The following is a 15607-nucleotide window of genomic DNA, read 5'->3' as shown; positions in this document are numbered from 1 at the left end:
CAAGACTTAATGGACGTCGTGGAATGATGTGGTTATTCTTGAATTCGCTGCCGGATACGCTTTGTGCGATAACTCCCTCTTTATATGACAAAGGCTTCCATGAACACTCCATCTTTTCCGAGACTTTCTTCATGGCAAGTATATCATGAGGCCGCGGAATTCCGAAGAGGCTGCGTCTTTGTGTATGTCATTCACAGCTGTTACAGGCTGGGCAGATTTCCGAAAAATTCGAAGTCGGAAGATAGCAGTCGTTTCTATAGCTATTATAGAGAAATCCGATCGACTCCGACTCCATTGGGCCAACATCTAACGTCTGATATAATTCGTACCCTATTAGTGTTGGTGAATTTCGATCTTTGACTGCATTAGACTGGGTCCACCCGAAGTCCAAAATTTCGTCCGCCGCGAAAGCGCGAATTGAAAATTATCAACCATCCCTACTTTAACAATCGGACTCATATTTGTCATAACTTGTGGTGAAGAAAGCGTTCACATACCTTCCATACATTTATCTTGACGAAAATTCCAAGAGTCAATAGTAATATGTCTGAAATTATCAACTCATCCCCAACTCACTTGTGATTCCGAGAGTCTCCACCTAAACTCCGCGGGCTTCTTGGTCGGATGGACCGCGATCATTTCAACCGCAACTGAATCAGCAAGTGCACGGAACTATTGACTTGTGCTTGAGACGGGAGATACACTATATGGTTACTGGCAATGCCAGTCTCGAGAAAGAAGTCCTGCGTGAGATGCAGGCAATCCAAGTTGAGATGTAATCAGGGAATCCCGAGCTGCTCTCGCTGTTCCGAGCGAGGCGTGCCCTGCGTCTACGACTGGAAGGCTGGTGATGCAGCCCCTTATGCACATTCAGCCGCTACTAGGCCAGTTCGAATACCTTCTACGCCATCAAGGATAATCGAAGAGCCTCCAGACAGCGCAATGCAATTACAGGGTCGCGACACTATCTCTGCTCCATCGGCCTCGACCCTCATACATCCCCTGTTCCAGGATACCGATGTCTCGTTTGATAATCTCGAGCTAGATTTTACCTTGGCGAGTCCCCATGCTGAGCGAGCTTTCAGTACGCTAAAGTCTGCGGACTTACTCGGCGTGTCGACCGAGTCAACTACGTTTCCCGCATATACTAATGCACAGGGATCTCCGGGAATAGAGACAATGGTATCCAGGGCTGATACGATTCAGATGATGGGCGGCCGTCTAAACGATCCAGGAACGTGGTCTTTAGAGAGGACAATGTTGCCAAGCCCTGTACTTAATGTCCAGGAGATGCCACTTCAGTTACCTTCGCGTCGCGGGACCTTCCAGAGGCGAAACGCAATCAAACATTGCCTAGCAAGCAGTATTGTTCTAGGACAGCTGACAAGCTATCCCAAGATGATGATTCAAGGCGATCGTCTGCCGCCATTCATCTGTGCGCCATGTCAGATGCATGAAGAGCTGGCATTTGACTGTGTAAAGAACAAAATGCATCAATGTCTTCCGCGGGACTTGGCAATATGTGTTGGGCTGGTGAACATGTTCTATTCTCGGACGCCACAGAACGCTGACTTTGTCTGGAAGGCAATATATGCTGAATCCGATAGACTGCATCGTGAGGTGAGAGCTGTCAAGCCCGTGCTACTTATCCGGATGTTAATTAGTTCTTATACAATTCAGCACGAAAATTATGATGTGTATCAACAACTAGTCGCTTTTCAAGCGATGACAATCTACACCCTCCTTCAAGCTCTGGATGTTGAAACAAGTGAGGCCAATGGAGCACACAATCTCTTGAGCAGCGTCATTGTGAGTTCGAATTGACGTCGCGGCTGCAAATTTTCACGTTTTTGGTTAATCATGGACTAGAGTATTTCCGTAAGCGCTGGGAAAAGAAACAAAGTAATCATCGATAATCTCTATGGGATACCCACACGACAGCAATGGGTTCATGAAGAGAGCATGAGGAGGTCAGATTGACACTCTTCCCACTTGCATTACCGTCTAGTTTTCTGACTTTCGATATGTACTGCTGCAGGACAATGATCGTACTCCTGATCGTTGATCTCCTTCTTGAGGGCCTTTTAGAACAGCAAAGGATCAAATATCGCTCGAAATGCAATGCAAGGTTCGACAATATCCCACTCCCGGCATCAAGAGATCTGTGGGAGGCAAACACTAACTTCACCTGGCGTACGGAGTATGAAAAGGACATTTCTCAACGCAAGGCGAAGAGGGCCTTGACAATAGCGGACTTGATGGAGCTGACTGAGGGAGGGTCTCTGAAGATATTGTTGGAAACGGACCCAAGGTTTGATCTTGTGCCAGATGCTTTCGCCTGGTGTGAGGGTTTGGATTCACTCGGCTCTTTGCTATGGATGGTCATTCCTTTCCAACAGAGACGGACGCAGCCTGGTATGAGCGAAGTGTGGTAGGCTTGTATGGAGGCTACCTGGCTACTCGCCTGGGAAAGTACTCATTCTCCTCCTTCTCTTCCAGCGAGTCCAGGCGAATATGATACTTGGGAGTGTCGGATGCCAGATTATTGGCATCTGGCAGCATGAAGCAGCGTCATTGGTGATACGCTGTGTTCATGAAAACATCAGAGTGTTGCGGAGAGCCATTGCGTAGGGTGCTTTTTATGTCCTGCAGTCCAAAATATCCTTGTGTGTACATTGCCCAATCCTAGCCACCTGTGTACGGCGCTGTACGATCTCCCTTTCTTATGTGGATATGGTGGACCCCCATACGGCTTCTGGATCGTTTCATTCCTCGAATCCGAGTCACTGAGTCAGTGACAGCTGAATCAGCGCACAGATAATTCGATACTACCGATACTCCGATAATAGTGCTTGTTAATAGATTTTTGGCTATACAGGCAGCGAGCAGCGAAATGCACGTCCAATTGCACCCATGTCCACACACGACCTTGAAAGCGTGATTTATGGTAGCACATATGCACACATACATGCACACTATCCAACATGGAGAGAGTCTGTTGCTCATGGTAGGTCTGCTGAGCTTAAGCGAAGATATCAGACTATGAAACTCGACTTGAGTCCAAGCAAGGGGCCTCATGTTGGCGCGATGATGCTGCGATCCTTACCCGCCAAGACATTGAATTGCCTCTTTGTTCTATCTATGCACTGGTAGCTCCTCCTGATTGTTCTCCTCAGTCACAATATGGAGAACGGAAATGCTACAAGCCGAGTCGATCTACAACCAGCAAGACCCTAGGTGGCATTATACATGCGGGGAGTGGGCCAATCCCACCATCCTACGGTAGACGAGCCAGTTATAGAAGGATATCATCATGGCCTTGTTTGACGCTAAAGTGTTGATCCTAAGATGGCAATATGGACATGGTTTGATGCAGATTTTTCAGTGTGCAACACATGCAGCTATCGGAACGTCTTTGACAGGCAGTGCCGGGCATAAGAAGATGCAGGACCTATAAATTAGTTGAGTTTGAGACCTGTCATGAAATATTCTGGTCAAGAATTCAATTCTCTAACAACTTAACCGCAGCATCATGCCTTCTGCAGGTTTGCCTATTGACGTCTCTTGGTGGGACGCTGTGAGCACATTTGGCTCGGCACAGGCTCATCTACCATATCTCGCAGCTGTTCTGCTGGCCCTTATGGTTCTCTCGTCCCTGGGCAACTCCAGCAAAAATGCAGTCATGCTCAATCCAAAAAGTGTTTGGGAGTTAACAAGCACAAGAGCCAAGAAAGAGTACATCGCTGGAGCATTGCAGATGATGGGAAACTGGTTTAATGCCAACCCCAACCCACATAACCCAGCACAAATGATTGCTGATACTGGAGTGGTGACTGTGCTTCCCTCGCACATGGCAGACGAGATTCGAAATGATGACCGCCTGAGCTTTTCTCGGTGGACCTTACAGGTAGGATTTTTTGACACGGGGTTATCAAATTGAACTAATGAGGAGACCTTAGGCATTTCATAGAAACCTTCCCGGGTTCGACGGTTTCCGCGAGGGTGGTAGCGACTCGGGGATTATTAAGGCGGTGATTGTGAAAGACTTGACAAAGCACTTGAGTATGTATATTCCCTTTCCGCATGCTTACTGTGCTTCCATGTACTGATAACATCCGGCAGACAAGGTTACAGAACCGCTTGCTGCCGAAACGGCTATGGTTATTCCTGAGTTATTGTCTGATAACGAAGGTATGGTGAACTCTGATATACACTCATAGATTTATTAACGAATGAATAATCTAGAATGGCATTCAATTGCTCTTAAGGATACGATCGTGAAAATCATTGCCCGCGTATCGTCGCGCGTCTTTCTTGGCGACTTACTGTGTCGAAATGAAGAATGGCTTGAGGTTACCCGCGACTATACACTGTATAGTTTTACAGCTGCTGAAGAGCTCCGGCTCTGGCCCGCTCCTCTCCTCCCTATTGTTCACTGGTTCCTTCCACAGTGCCGCAAGCTTAGGGCACTGGTCGCGAAAGCTCATAAGATTATTCAGCCAATGCTGGAGGAAAGACGCAGGATGAAAGATAGTGGCAGTTGAAGGTCATTGATGATGCCATCGAATGGTTTGAGAAAGAAGCTAACGGTCAGGACTACGATCCTGTGAGCGCGCAACTGATCCTGTCTGTGGCAGCAATACATACCACCACCGATTTGACATGTCAGACATTGACGCAACTGGCGCAAAACCCAGAAATCTTAGCTCCGTTACGAAAAGAGCTTGTAGATGTTCTCCAGGAACATGGGTGGAAGAAGACATCACTTTATAACATGAAGTTGTTGGATAGTGTTGTCAAAGAAAGCCAAAGACTAAAGCCAACTGGCATTGGTAATAGCATCCCTTCCAACTAAAAACCTTGCCCACTCTTGCCTCTTCCATGATAGCTGACACTGATGTTTTTAGCCACCATGCGTCGGTTAGCTCTTGATGAAGTAAAGCTTTCTGATGACACGGTTATTCCCAAGAATAGTCAGATTTGCGTATCTAGCCTCAAATTGTGGGATAGCGAAGTCTACGAGAACCCCGATAAATTCGATGGCTACCGTTTTTACAAGATGCGTGAACAGGCCGAGGGACAGACCAAAGCCCAACTTGTTACAACAGCGCCGGAATATTTAGCCTGGGGGCATGGCAAGCACGCCTGCCCTGGGCGATTTTTTGCTGCTAACGAAGTTAAAATCGTGCTGATATATCTTCTATTACGCTACGACTGGAGGATAGCTGACGGACAGACACCACAGTTTCGCCGCAATGGTTTTTCTTTGAACTTGGATCAGCATTTGAGAATGATGATTCGGAGACGCCAGGAAGAGATGGTTATCTAGGCGGAGTATGCGAAAAGGAAGTTTTGGGAAGCTGGCTCAGTCCAGGAAAGTCTCTAGTGGTTTGTTTTGCAGCCGGAAAAGAGATGTCTTATTAACGGCTAATTACATCAGGACTATTTGAACTATGCTGCCAGAATAGGCTTCTTGGTCTTTATCCAGAATATCCTTCAATTGATATAGGTAATAGTTTGAATCCAGTGCAGAAGCGTAGTACATGAATAAGTGAGCTTCCAAGGTTTTACAGATAAACATGTATCTGTAGTAAGATCTGCATTATGGTCCAAGTGAAGGTATTAAACCGCGTATTTAGCCAATTTTAGGGCTTTCTTCCAGCTCAAAATGACCCTCGAACTTGATAGGTGAATTGTAAACCAACCACGAACTTCTTGCGAGAGCAGACGGCCTCTTTACCAATGCATAGATCACGTCGTTATCTCGCTATAATCACTAGAGTCGAAATGTCTGCAACATCTGTGGGTGGTCTTTCATGAGAATCCGAAACTTTAGGTTATATTTAGATACAACGTATCTAATGGTGGCTTAGTTACCATGGGCATGGATGCAGTCAATGGTCCTTTTAGGGTTTAGAGGGGCACGTGAGATCCGTACCTAGAGGTAGGTAGAAGTATCGCCAGTCGACCCCTCAGTTTTTCTATGTGAGTTTTCCTCGGTTCAGATTTAAAAAAAAAATTCTATGTCGCAAATAGTGCATTCTGGACTAATGATTGTATGTACCTAGGTATGGAAGAGCTCATCAACTGTAATTGGGAATTGACCGCCGTTCATTATCCAAGCAAAATATATCTCAAAATCTTCGTTGAAAGTACCTGAGTTGGCGTAACCATTTTTATCAAACTTGTGTGGCAATACCTGGGCATAAAATGAAGGTCGTGGATGCGATTGGAGTAGATTGGGACGAGTGAGAGCCTGCCTGATCATATCCCAATCTGCTGGGATCACAATCCATATTCGTTCATAGGAGTAATCTTTGGAAATCGCTTTATAGCATTCCAGCAACAGCTACGACAGCCGCTGCAGCCATACCACCAACGCCGATACCCATATAACCCGTTGGAAGTGGTGCAGCAACAGCACCAGCGAAGCCGCTCGACGTATGAGAAGCTGCAGGACTATTCAATTTGTCAACACCAGCCGTAATAAGAAGTTGGTCATAATGAATCTGGCCGGAAGGTATAGTCGTAGTGGTGGTGATTGTTATAGCAGAAGTTTGACTTTGAGCCCCGATCGCGACGGTGGCCGTGGCAGTGCAAGTCGCAGCTTGTGTACTGGAAACCACATTGCAGGCGACGGCAACAGTGAGTGTTCCAGAATGACCTTCCAGATCAGTTTGAGTGACGATATCAGCAACCAATGTTGATGGTCCTTGGGTAAAGGTTACTGGTTTCGTGCCAATACCACAGCTTGTGCTGTTGGCGCAGTTCAGTGCAATAGTAGTGGCTGTTGAATCGGCTCCAACGATGCTACCAGCTACACCAGAAAGCGGAATGGTCGTTGCCCCGGCTCCGAAAACTGGGATATGAGTACTACTAGAAGCAGAATTTGATGAAGCTGTGGTGGAGATCGTTGACTGGCCTGAGGTGCCTTGGCCTCGGACGGTGGCGGCCATTAGTACAGCTGCCGCCGTGAGTGTGGAAAACTGTAGCATGGTGGTGAATTGACAGCGAAGACTATTTATAGTCCTATCAAAGATGATATAAAGAGATTTATGAAATTATAATGAATAATAGTGTGGTATTGATGTAGATATGATCCAAAATTGCTCTTTTGTTATGTTCTGAACAAGAAAATTTAGGTATGAGAAATTGTTGCGATCACTGTTCTTACATAGTGCTTCCAAGGTTTCCGAAAGACAGGAAGTCTCTTATTAATAGCGTACCCACTGGAGCTCTCGACCGGCAGGCTGACGAAAGCTGTTTCAAAATGGTACAAATGAGACAGAGAAGAGTAGGCGAATGAGGCTGTGCTGCGACAAGAAATCCCGAGTGGATGTTAAGAAGAAACAGAAAAGGTCATGGATGGCTTAGCTCTGTTACAGCTGGCAGGCCACGCAAATCACTGTCTTCACGTGACTAACTCCTAGCCCTAGCCCTAAATCTCTACTTTCACATGTGACATATTCATCTTGGAATCACCATATTGACTTCATTATTCCGTTCTATAGACTCGGTCTCTGATAATGATTGTCTCTCGGTTCGTTAATGACATCTGACGGCGATAAATCCTTTGGCCTCAAAAAAGGTGTCAATATGCTCTTTCAAGTGGCGGAATATACAACAAATCAAAATCGCTTGGTATACTGGCTCAGTCCATATTGCCGGAGGTCTCCGGTTTATGGAAAAGAGCCAAAACTAGTCTCAAGCAGCTTACCTGCAGAATGAGTGGTTACGCTTCATTCTTTGTTTGCTACGAGACTACCCCTCTAATACCAAGGACCTCAAAGGGTATACATGACCAATTTAATGAACTCAAAGAAGGAGGATTCAGACGAGAGGCCTAGCAGCAAGTATTGATTCCGAATCTTTATGGGATTCTGAACCTCGTCGGACTATGCCTAACTCAAATAACATACCAATCCTTGTTACCGGAATACGTACACAGAAAGGAGGTACTTGCTTGACCGTTGCCAACAACGGTAGTAAGTGACAAGCTATTTGATAAACGATATCCCGACCAATCCTACTCAAACACCAAATCTTGTTGTACAATTATGAGATACATCGAATTGTCATCGGACTAGCCCGTCGATTTCGGGATGTGGCCGTCGAGTTTGCACGCCCGACGGGACTCGGTACCCTAAGTAGTCTGCGTACTTCCTTCGCAGCTTCCTCCAAATCTTCTAGGAAAGTTTCTTTATGAATAGAATAAGACATTTTGTTTATATTTTATGGGAGTTGCCGACAATTCGATTGCTGGAGAAGCCGTATTGTTCTATTAGAAACTCGAACAAAGAGGACTATATTGAATCATAATCACTAGATATTTCTTTTGCTTTCCATTTATATTGCCTAGAACTTCCGAGATTTGTCTCGGGTGCCACCGAGTGCAAGGCAAGATGATCGACGAGCGGTGGTATAGTGAATTATTACCCGATTAGGAAGTTATCGATGATTTACTTATGGGGCTGTTGCATTCAGTGTCCATACCGAAGCTGGTGGATTCAAGACCGCCCGACAGTCAAAGACTTGGTGTCACAACCCTCAATCAGCGTGATATCATATCCATTAAAGTCCCCGCGTCGGTACCCATTTTGGTGACCGAAAGGCCTGCGAGTTCGTCATTCCAGTACCTTCCAGAGACTGGGAAAGGTATATAAAGAGTGTCAGCACCCTGCTTGTTCAAACTTTTCCTTTCTCAAAAACATAACAAGCTTGATCAAGATCATACACAACCGAAATCCTCTACAAATTCACTGAAAACCAAGGTTACAAATACATCTTTATCAAAATGTCTCGTCAAATGACGAAGGAAGATGCTGCACGCATCCAATCCGCCACAGTAAGGAGCCTCATTGTTACTTCCTGATATACATGTCTTACTGACACCTTCCCAGGCACGTGGAGGTGGCGACATGAGCTCAGGAGGCTTCCCAGCTCGCGCTCAGTCGGCAGCGGCTCGCAACGAGAACGCCCGCACTTCTTCCACCACCGCGAACACCAATAGTGCGGGTTCAAACGACAACAACAACAACACCGGTGGAAAGCGTAACTAAGACACCTTCATCTCGGCATGCTCTCGCCGCCAGTTATGGGGTGGACTCTAGCTTGGTATGTCAGGAGACTACAGTTTCCATTTTTGGTCTTTGATTGCAAGTCGGTGGCGGTAGATGTTCTGATGGAAAGGTCCCTTCGTGGTGAATACTGAGAACTCCATGAGATTTGTATGTTTCTGCCTAGGACAGTTTACAATTCAATCTCCATGACACCAGTATAAGTTTGGGCCTTTTCTACCTAGGGATATCATTCACAGCCCTTTCGCAGGATATAGCTACACCACACATGGCATACCTGTTACTTATACTCTTTGTACCTGCGTGTGGTAAATCCATAAAATTCGTTGTTTATTGAACTGGATCTTCTCTGCGTCAAGATGATTTACAGTTTCCAACTTCGAATAGTCCTCTCAAGGAACTATCAATAAAGTCTATCAGCAAAACTAGTACTAGATATGAGAAAAGCTCATCATAACTAGTACAGCTTTTTCTTTAGACAACTCAACGACAAGATATTCAGTTTATATATATTTGCTTTGCCAGTACTCCCCATGCCCATCACAACAAAACAAATCATTATAACCAGGTTCTTTTCATAATTCAATGATAGGCCCTTCAAATACCTTTCTCGCTCTGAGAACGTAGTATAAAATACTGAGAAGCATGACCCCGACTGTTCCACAAGCGCTGTAATTCATCGTTGATGCAGTGATTTTTGCTGTTGGTGGAAAAAAGCTAAAAAATGTGACAATAAGCAGGTATGCAATGGCAACTATATTCGCCACAATTCCGAAAATGCCTTTAAGATGGAATGGGCCCCAGACAATTTTTGCACCGGCCGTGTTGATGATATCTTCATCCGCTTCTGACACGACGCCGGAGCTGTTACGACTTCGGTAATCATTCATCTCCATGATTCCACCAGTGCATCGTCGCCAGAGTAGAAGAATGCAACAGACTATGTACGACAAGTATAGGCCAGAGGTCGACATGGAGGTCAAGTCGTTGAAAGCTACTGATGAGCCGAGTGGGATTAGTCCCAAGAGCATGGAAATGACCGCCGTTAGCCATACGGAGTTGACTGGTATATTTGTGCTCTCTGAGACTCGGCTCCAAATGCGCCAACCTGGAACGCCACGATCACGCGAAAATGCCCCTGAAGTTGGGGTTAGTAATAAGTAAAATGGGTTCTGGCCGTTTGTGTTGCTTACAGAATTGCCGAGAAGCTGTTGCCAATACGCCAGTCATAGCACAAATGGGCAAAAAGACCATAATGGAGGACATTGCACAAGCGCTACCTCTCGATTTTGTTACCTGGTAAAAGATTTCTATGAAAGGAAATCCAGTTGGTGTGTGGATGGCAGCCTGCAGATCTCCGATACAGAACAAAGTGGCAAGTAACATGGCAAACCCTAGGATGCCATTTATCAGCAGGCTAGACATTAGTGAGACGGGGATGAGCTTTTGCGGGTTCTTTGTTTCTTCAGCCATCTATATCAAGGTCAGGCGGTTTAAAAAATTCCAATATACAAGGGGGCTTCGTTCAGGATGTAGTTGATCCCATGAGAACTTACATGCACTGCTGCATCTCCGCCAGCAAATGAGAACACTGTTCCAATCATGCCAACAAAGGTCGAGAGAGTTTGTGTAGGCCACTCTCCACTATTCTGCCAGGTCGTAAACACATACTGTGCACTATTGTGATCGGCCATGTAAACTAGCGGAATGAGGACGGCGAAGAAACCAAGGACATGTATCACCAGAATGAGCCCTTCAAATCTAGGCAGTAGAGAACCACCCACAACATTGATCATCACACTAAAAGCCACGATAGCCCAAGATAGTAGAGTTGTGTGCCACGCATGCGGTATGTAATCTGGGTGCATCAGGATGATTATGCCCTGTATCATTACACCACTTATGTAGCAAGTTGCAGCATAGCTAGCTTGCCAGCCAACAACAGTAAGCCAGCCTAGTCGTGTGAAGATCAGTAAGTGTCAGGCGGTACAAAAATTCTTGTGTGAGATGATTTGGAAGGTAGCTGCATTAACTTACCCGTGACATAACTTGAAAACTTCGATGTACTTTTTGGAGCAAGCATTGAGCACCAATGATACTGTCCACCGGTTGTAGGGGCCCTAAATCGAGTTAACAGGTCATTAGGTCATTGTTTCAGATTCTCCTCTGATCATAGTTAATGCAATATTCCAGACAATGGCAACTTACATTGAAGCCATCTCTGACAACATAGAATACGTTGCTGCCAATCCTGTCCATACGAAGAAGTATCCATACACTGTACCGGCGGGACCACCACTATCGATTTCAAGTATATCAGTAACTATGTGTCAAGTAGTCATCTCGCCTTTCTTCTCCTCCCGGTAGTGGACAAACGTGAGTTCGAAATCTCGCTTACTTTTGTAATGCTTGTAAGAATGTGCTGTGTTGAGAAAGATTAGCTGAGGATGGAGATCCATCGAGGACAATGCATACCTCAGTATTCCTTCCCAGGTCATCAAAATTGTGGCACTGAAGCCAAGGACAGCCATGAACCCGAAGTTTCGCTATGTAATTCCGAATGTATCAAATTAGCGAGTGACTTTTCTCTTGCACTGTTGAATGACAATTCTCTCTCACAGTCAAAACCTCGCGTTTACCCAAACGAGCTAACTGGGCTTCATCTTGACGCTTAGCAGATCGAGACATTCCAATCTCTCTGGAAGCAGAGTGATGGTTCCAGTTATTCATTTTCAAAGCTTCCATAACTGCGTGCTATGCAAGGCCGCAGCAAAGGCTTTTGAAAGGTTTCCAGACAAAATGGAGAAATCTGGCCGAAATGTAAAACAACTGAATAAAAAGTGAGAAGAATTTAATACTGATAAGGGTATGAGTTACTGAACTATGAAGGCAAAATCATAGTTTTAGTCTCACAGAATGCAGCGGGTGTATCCAAGAGAACAATAACATCTACTTCTCAAAAGTTAGATCAATCTTTAGTTCATTTTCTACGTATTCCACAACGACTATCGAATCAGGAGTTGCCACAATAGGAATGACAAATTCCCCACCTAGCAGACATAATTCGTACACCAAATCCCCAGCCCTCGGTGCGAACTACTTCGGATGCCATGAGCATGCTCTGTATCCGCTACCAGGCTGCATGAGTAAGAGCCAGTATTGGGATAGAACAAACGAAAACGAGATCGTGTAACACGAATCAAGCTTGAAAATGCATAAAAAGATGTATCGATCTAGGAGTCATCAAGATGATGCCGGAGACTGTATCCGAATGACAATAATTGGCATCTCGTAACTCCTTTATGGCACGACATCCCGTTTGTACGCAGTTTGTATGCCGCGGACGCCTACAGTATCGACCTTCGTTTTAGATTTTGCAGTAACGGGATGGACTCTGCCTGAATCTGCTCATCTTGCCCTCTTTTCTACTGGTATTGCCTCTTCCATCTCCACATCCCGCATGGTACCTCCAGCTTTCTTTGTACCTCTCTTCTATCCAAGAAAGTTGATTCTAATATTTCAGTGGACCACTAGTAGACATATTTAGTAGCATACCGTATGTCATTATACATTATTGACCGGCCGGAACATGGTACCTATTTCATGTAGACACATTTCCTAACCTCTCAGGATACAGTCGGTGTAGCAATGCAACAATATTCCGGTACAAGGTCATCTCGCAGACTCGAGGACGAGTAGACAAAGGAGAAAGAAATATTCGACCAACTCTGATTAAGTATCTACCCAGACTTTGGGGTTTCTCGGACTAGTGACTTCTTTGTTTCGAAGAGCCACGTTTTTGCGTGGCGTAAAATGAGTCTTTCACACGTAACCTAGGATGTAAAATCACAAAGAAAAGCCCGATTCAGCTAAAAAGAAAAGTCCAAATAATTACCCATTACGAACCATTTAGGGCTTGAGATGACCGAAGATCATCAATTTGCCGATTCGTCTAATTCTAGTCATATTGAGCTAGCTCTTATACTGTAGGAAGATGCTATCAAATTGCAGGGGTTTTATCAGTAAAAACTCTTCTCCTATCTATGTTTTACAATCACATTCTGTGAGCTGTGCGCAACTTGAACCGCGATCCTAGTAGTGCCGGGGAACCTTGGAAGTAATTGTTTATGATTCTTCTGACTTGAGTAATATACTGCGAAAAGAAGTGAGAATGACATCCGCATCACGACGAGGTTTTCAAACAGTATCTTCCGCAAAATGAGCACGTCGACGTTCCTCAACCACCGTCACAGTCCTCGTCTCCATTATGATCCGTGATTGACTGTGCTGACTACTGATATCCCAATCCAGTGCAGAGTTCGGGGATGCGGACACGATAGTTTTCACATATGGCATATTGTCGTTCCGCCTTCCCCGTCCCGTAATGCTACGTAGATTGAACCCTTTCGAACCAGTGTATGAATCCGCGGTTCTGGTTCCCGCCGTCATTGTCGTATCTAATCGCATGCCTGATGACTGGAGGCTCTCGAGGAACGGTTTGAATTGAGGCGAGCATGCAGTCACGTTGCTTAAGCAAATGGCTATTTGACTTGCAATAGTGGCTATCCAAGTTTCGTACGTGCTGTCATCGGCTGCGAGGGATTTGTTGAGAGTAGTGATGTGTACTGTGATGGCAGCAATAACACTGTACAATAGGATTAACCCTGTAAATGGCTTTTCTTTCCCTGTTGTTGGATTGACTCACAGCACTCGCATGCCAAACACGATCGCAAGTCCTATTCTCCGACTTAGTTTGGTATGGATTCGTCCAATAATTATCATTGTATAAATCACAATTCCCACATCAGTGAGTATATCCCCGAGACTGAAAAAGTCATTCCATATCCTCTGTAAACGGATTATAAATGTCAGTCTTTCTCTCTCCTTTTTGTGCATAGACCGGGATAGATGCGGATAATTCAAGACAGAGTCTCACCTGATTGAAACAATTTTTACCCAGATAATTCCATGGCTCTGGGGCCCGACACTGCAAAGCCCCCGAGATAAGAAAAGCAATGGCCCATCCCCATGTGGCAGCTATCAGACCCAACGCCACCATATGATCCAAAGGGACAGCAGTAATGCTTCTCACGAACATGATAAATGAAATTTTGGAAAGCGTCATAGTCATAATGATGAGTTCATGCTGAGCATACTGGCATTTCTGAATGATCTCCACTTGCTCATCACTTAATGTTTTTATATGTCGACCGTAACCGTTTGCACCGGCGATAGAAAGGCAAACAATTTGGCCGATATCGAATATCTATACGTGAGAACATGGGTCAATTCTAACTTGCTGAAAATATTAATTTTAGATTAGAAAGCCTGGTTAGCTTACAGCAGAAGCGATGATGATGTAGTCGTCCTTGTGAAATTTGCGAAAGATCCATGTCTTTGTTCCAAGTCGTATAAAAACTGCTATCATTGCAACGACCAGCAGGAACCATGACACAACCATGATTGGAGATGTATGGACATCTCCTGTGAACCGAGACATTTTCTGGAACGTGTGTATATCGACGTTATACCATGGCAGATTTGAGATATCGTCTTGACAACGATCTGAGAAGACGTTGATATATCAAACATTCATATTAGGGAAGACTGATATGAGCTCATAGATCTAAACACGAGCGTCTTCCCATTCGGAAAGGTATGGTTTCATATTCAATAGAATGTTATGAACAAATCTAGCCTTAACTAGTCTCCCGTCACGACACCTGCGACATGGACAAATGACTTGAACATTGCCAAGCAGCATCGGCAATCTGAAATCAGAGCAATAATTTCATTCTTTGTATGGCCCAAATTCTTGCTTTGTTAATGCATCGTTTAGTGACTTTCTCCGCTTTCCACCGGTTTAGCGACCTAACACCCCAAGATTTTGTGGGGGGAGAGCAAATTACATGATTTGGCGTATGTGAACTGACTCGAACAGATCATGTTTTCTCTCTGGCGAAAGAGAAGTGGACAGATTCAGAGTGCTCTTGACACGGACCGTGCATTATGTGACGAGATTATAACATATCAACTATATGCGTACTACACGTGGCTCTCCCATTGTTCAGAGTCTCAACATACCTAATCCATGGACCATTTTCAATTTTCAAAACGAGAAACAGGAGACAGTAATAAGATAAAGAAAGTCAGTCTACTCCGATCCACGAGAGTCAAGCTCAATTTGGCGGCCTTGATCGAGGCCAGAGATTATGCACAATGTTACATGATGCAGCGTCTAGAAGCGAAGTGCCAATAACGCCTGCTCTTACGAATAACGTAGATCTCCACTTCAGGCCATGGTTATCGAAGCTGGTCTGATTTCCTTTGTCTCGTGCTTAAATTTTTCAGATTCAAGATGGAGTCATTTGGTCTAATGTCAATGCATCCGATCTTGTACCCTGTACTTATCTAGTCGAGTTCGGGGAAGTCAGAAGAGGAGAAACAAAGCTTGTCCCCAGAGACAACTAGCCTGGAGGTTAGGCCAGATCTACGGGAAAGTATAAATGTTTTCTTTATTCCTTATCATA

At 44.9% G+C, this 15607-nt stretch overlaps 6 protein-coding genes across 6 annotated transcripts; 3 read left to right on the top strand and 3 right to left on the bottom strand.

Moving 5' to 3' along the window:
• Positions 1-720: 720 nt before the first annotated feature.
• Positions 721-2784, top strand: TSTA_015050 (uncharacterized protein; the record flags this gene model as incomplete). The annotated part of the gene is made up of 2 exons (XM_002483605.1): positions 721-1809; positions 2094-2784. The coding sequence occupies 2 exons, from the start codon at positions 721-723 to the stop codon at positions 2433-2435; spliced, it is 1431 nt and encodes a 476-aa protein (XP_002483650.1). The 3' UTR covers positions 2436-2784.
• Positions 2785-3532: 748 nt separating this feature from the next.
• Positions 3533-5480, top strand: TSTA_015040 (cytochrome P450, putative; the record flags this gene model as incomplete). Its single annotated transcript, XM_002483604.1, has 6 exons — positions 3533-3907; positions 3960-4062; positions 4123-4191; positions 4246-4472; positions 4541-4832; positions 4908-5480. 6 exons carry the CDS (start codon positions 3533-3535, stop codon positions 5327-5329), a joined length of 1488 nt encoding a protein of 495 aa, XP_002483649.1. The 3' UTR covers positions 5330-5480.
• A 584-nt stretch (positions 5481-6064) lies between these two features.
• On the bottom strand, positions 6065-6995 carry TSTA_015030 (GPI anchored cell wall protein, putative; the record flags this gene model as incomplete). Its single annotated transcript, XM_002483603.1, has 2 exons — positions 6065-6256; positions 6354-6995. The coding sequence occupies 2 exons, from the start codon at positions 6993-6995 to the stop codon at positions 6065-6067; spliced, it is 834 nt and encodes a 277-aa protein (XP_002483648.1).
• Positions 6996-8794: 1799 nt separating this feature from the next.
• Positions 8795-9059, top strand: TSTA_015020 (uncharacterized protein; the record flags this gene model as incomplete). Its single annotated transcript, XM_002483602.1, has 2 exons — positions 8795-8845; positions 8901-9059. 2 exons carry the CDS (start codon positions 8795-8797, stop codon positions 9057-9059), a joined length of 210 nt encoding a protein of 69 aa, XP_002483647.1.
• Positions 9060-9652: 593 nt separating this feature from the next.
• TSTA_015010 (amino acid transporter, putative) lies at positions 9653-11822 on the bottom strand (the record flags this gene model as incomplete). The annotated part of the gene is made up of 7 exons (XM_002483601.1): positions 9653-10215; positions 10271-10550; positions 10634-11031; positions 11115-11197; positions 11286-11375; positions 11553-11623; positions 11697-11822. The coding sequence occupies 7 exons, from the start codon at positions 11820-11822 to the stop codon at positions 9653-9655; spliced, it is 1611 nt and encodes a 536-aa protein (XP_002483646.1).
• A 1452-nt stretch (positions 11823-13274) lies between these two features.
• On the bottom strand, positions 13275-14577 carry TSTA_015000 (uncharacterized protein; the record flags this gene model as incomplete). Its single annotated transcript, XM_002483600.1, has 4 exons — positions 13275-13722; positions 13783-13925; positions 14014-14343; positions 14419-14577. The coding sequence occupies 4 exons, from the start codon at positions 14575-14577 to the stop codon at positions 13275-13277; spliced, it is 1080 nt and encodes a 359-aa protein (XP_002483645.1).
• Positions 14578-15607: the final 1030 nt, after the last annotated feature.

Source organism: Talaromyces stipitatus, genomic scaffold (genome assembly GCF_000003125.1).
Source record: "Talaromyces stipitatus ATCC 10500 scf_1105507295549 genomic scaffold, whole genome shotgun sequence".
Taxonomy (NCBI): domain Eukaryota; kingdom Fungi; phylum Ascomycota; class Eurotiomycetes; order Eurotiales; family Trichocomaceae; genus Talaromyces; species Talaromyces stipitatus.
Note: the sequence above shows the minus strand (reverse complement) of the source record. Positions and strands in the feature narration are given on the sequence as shown.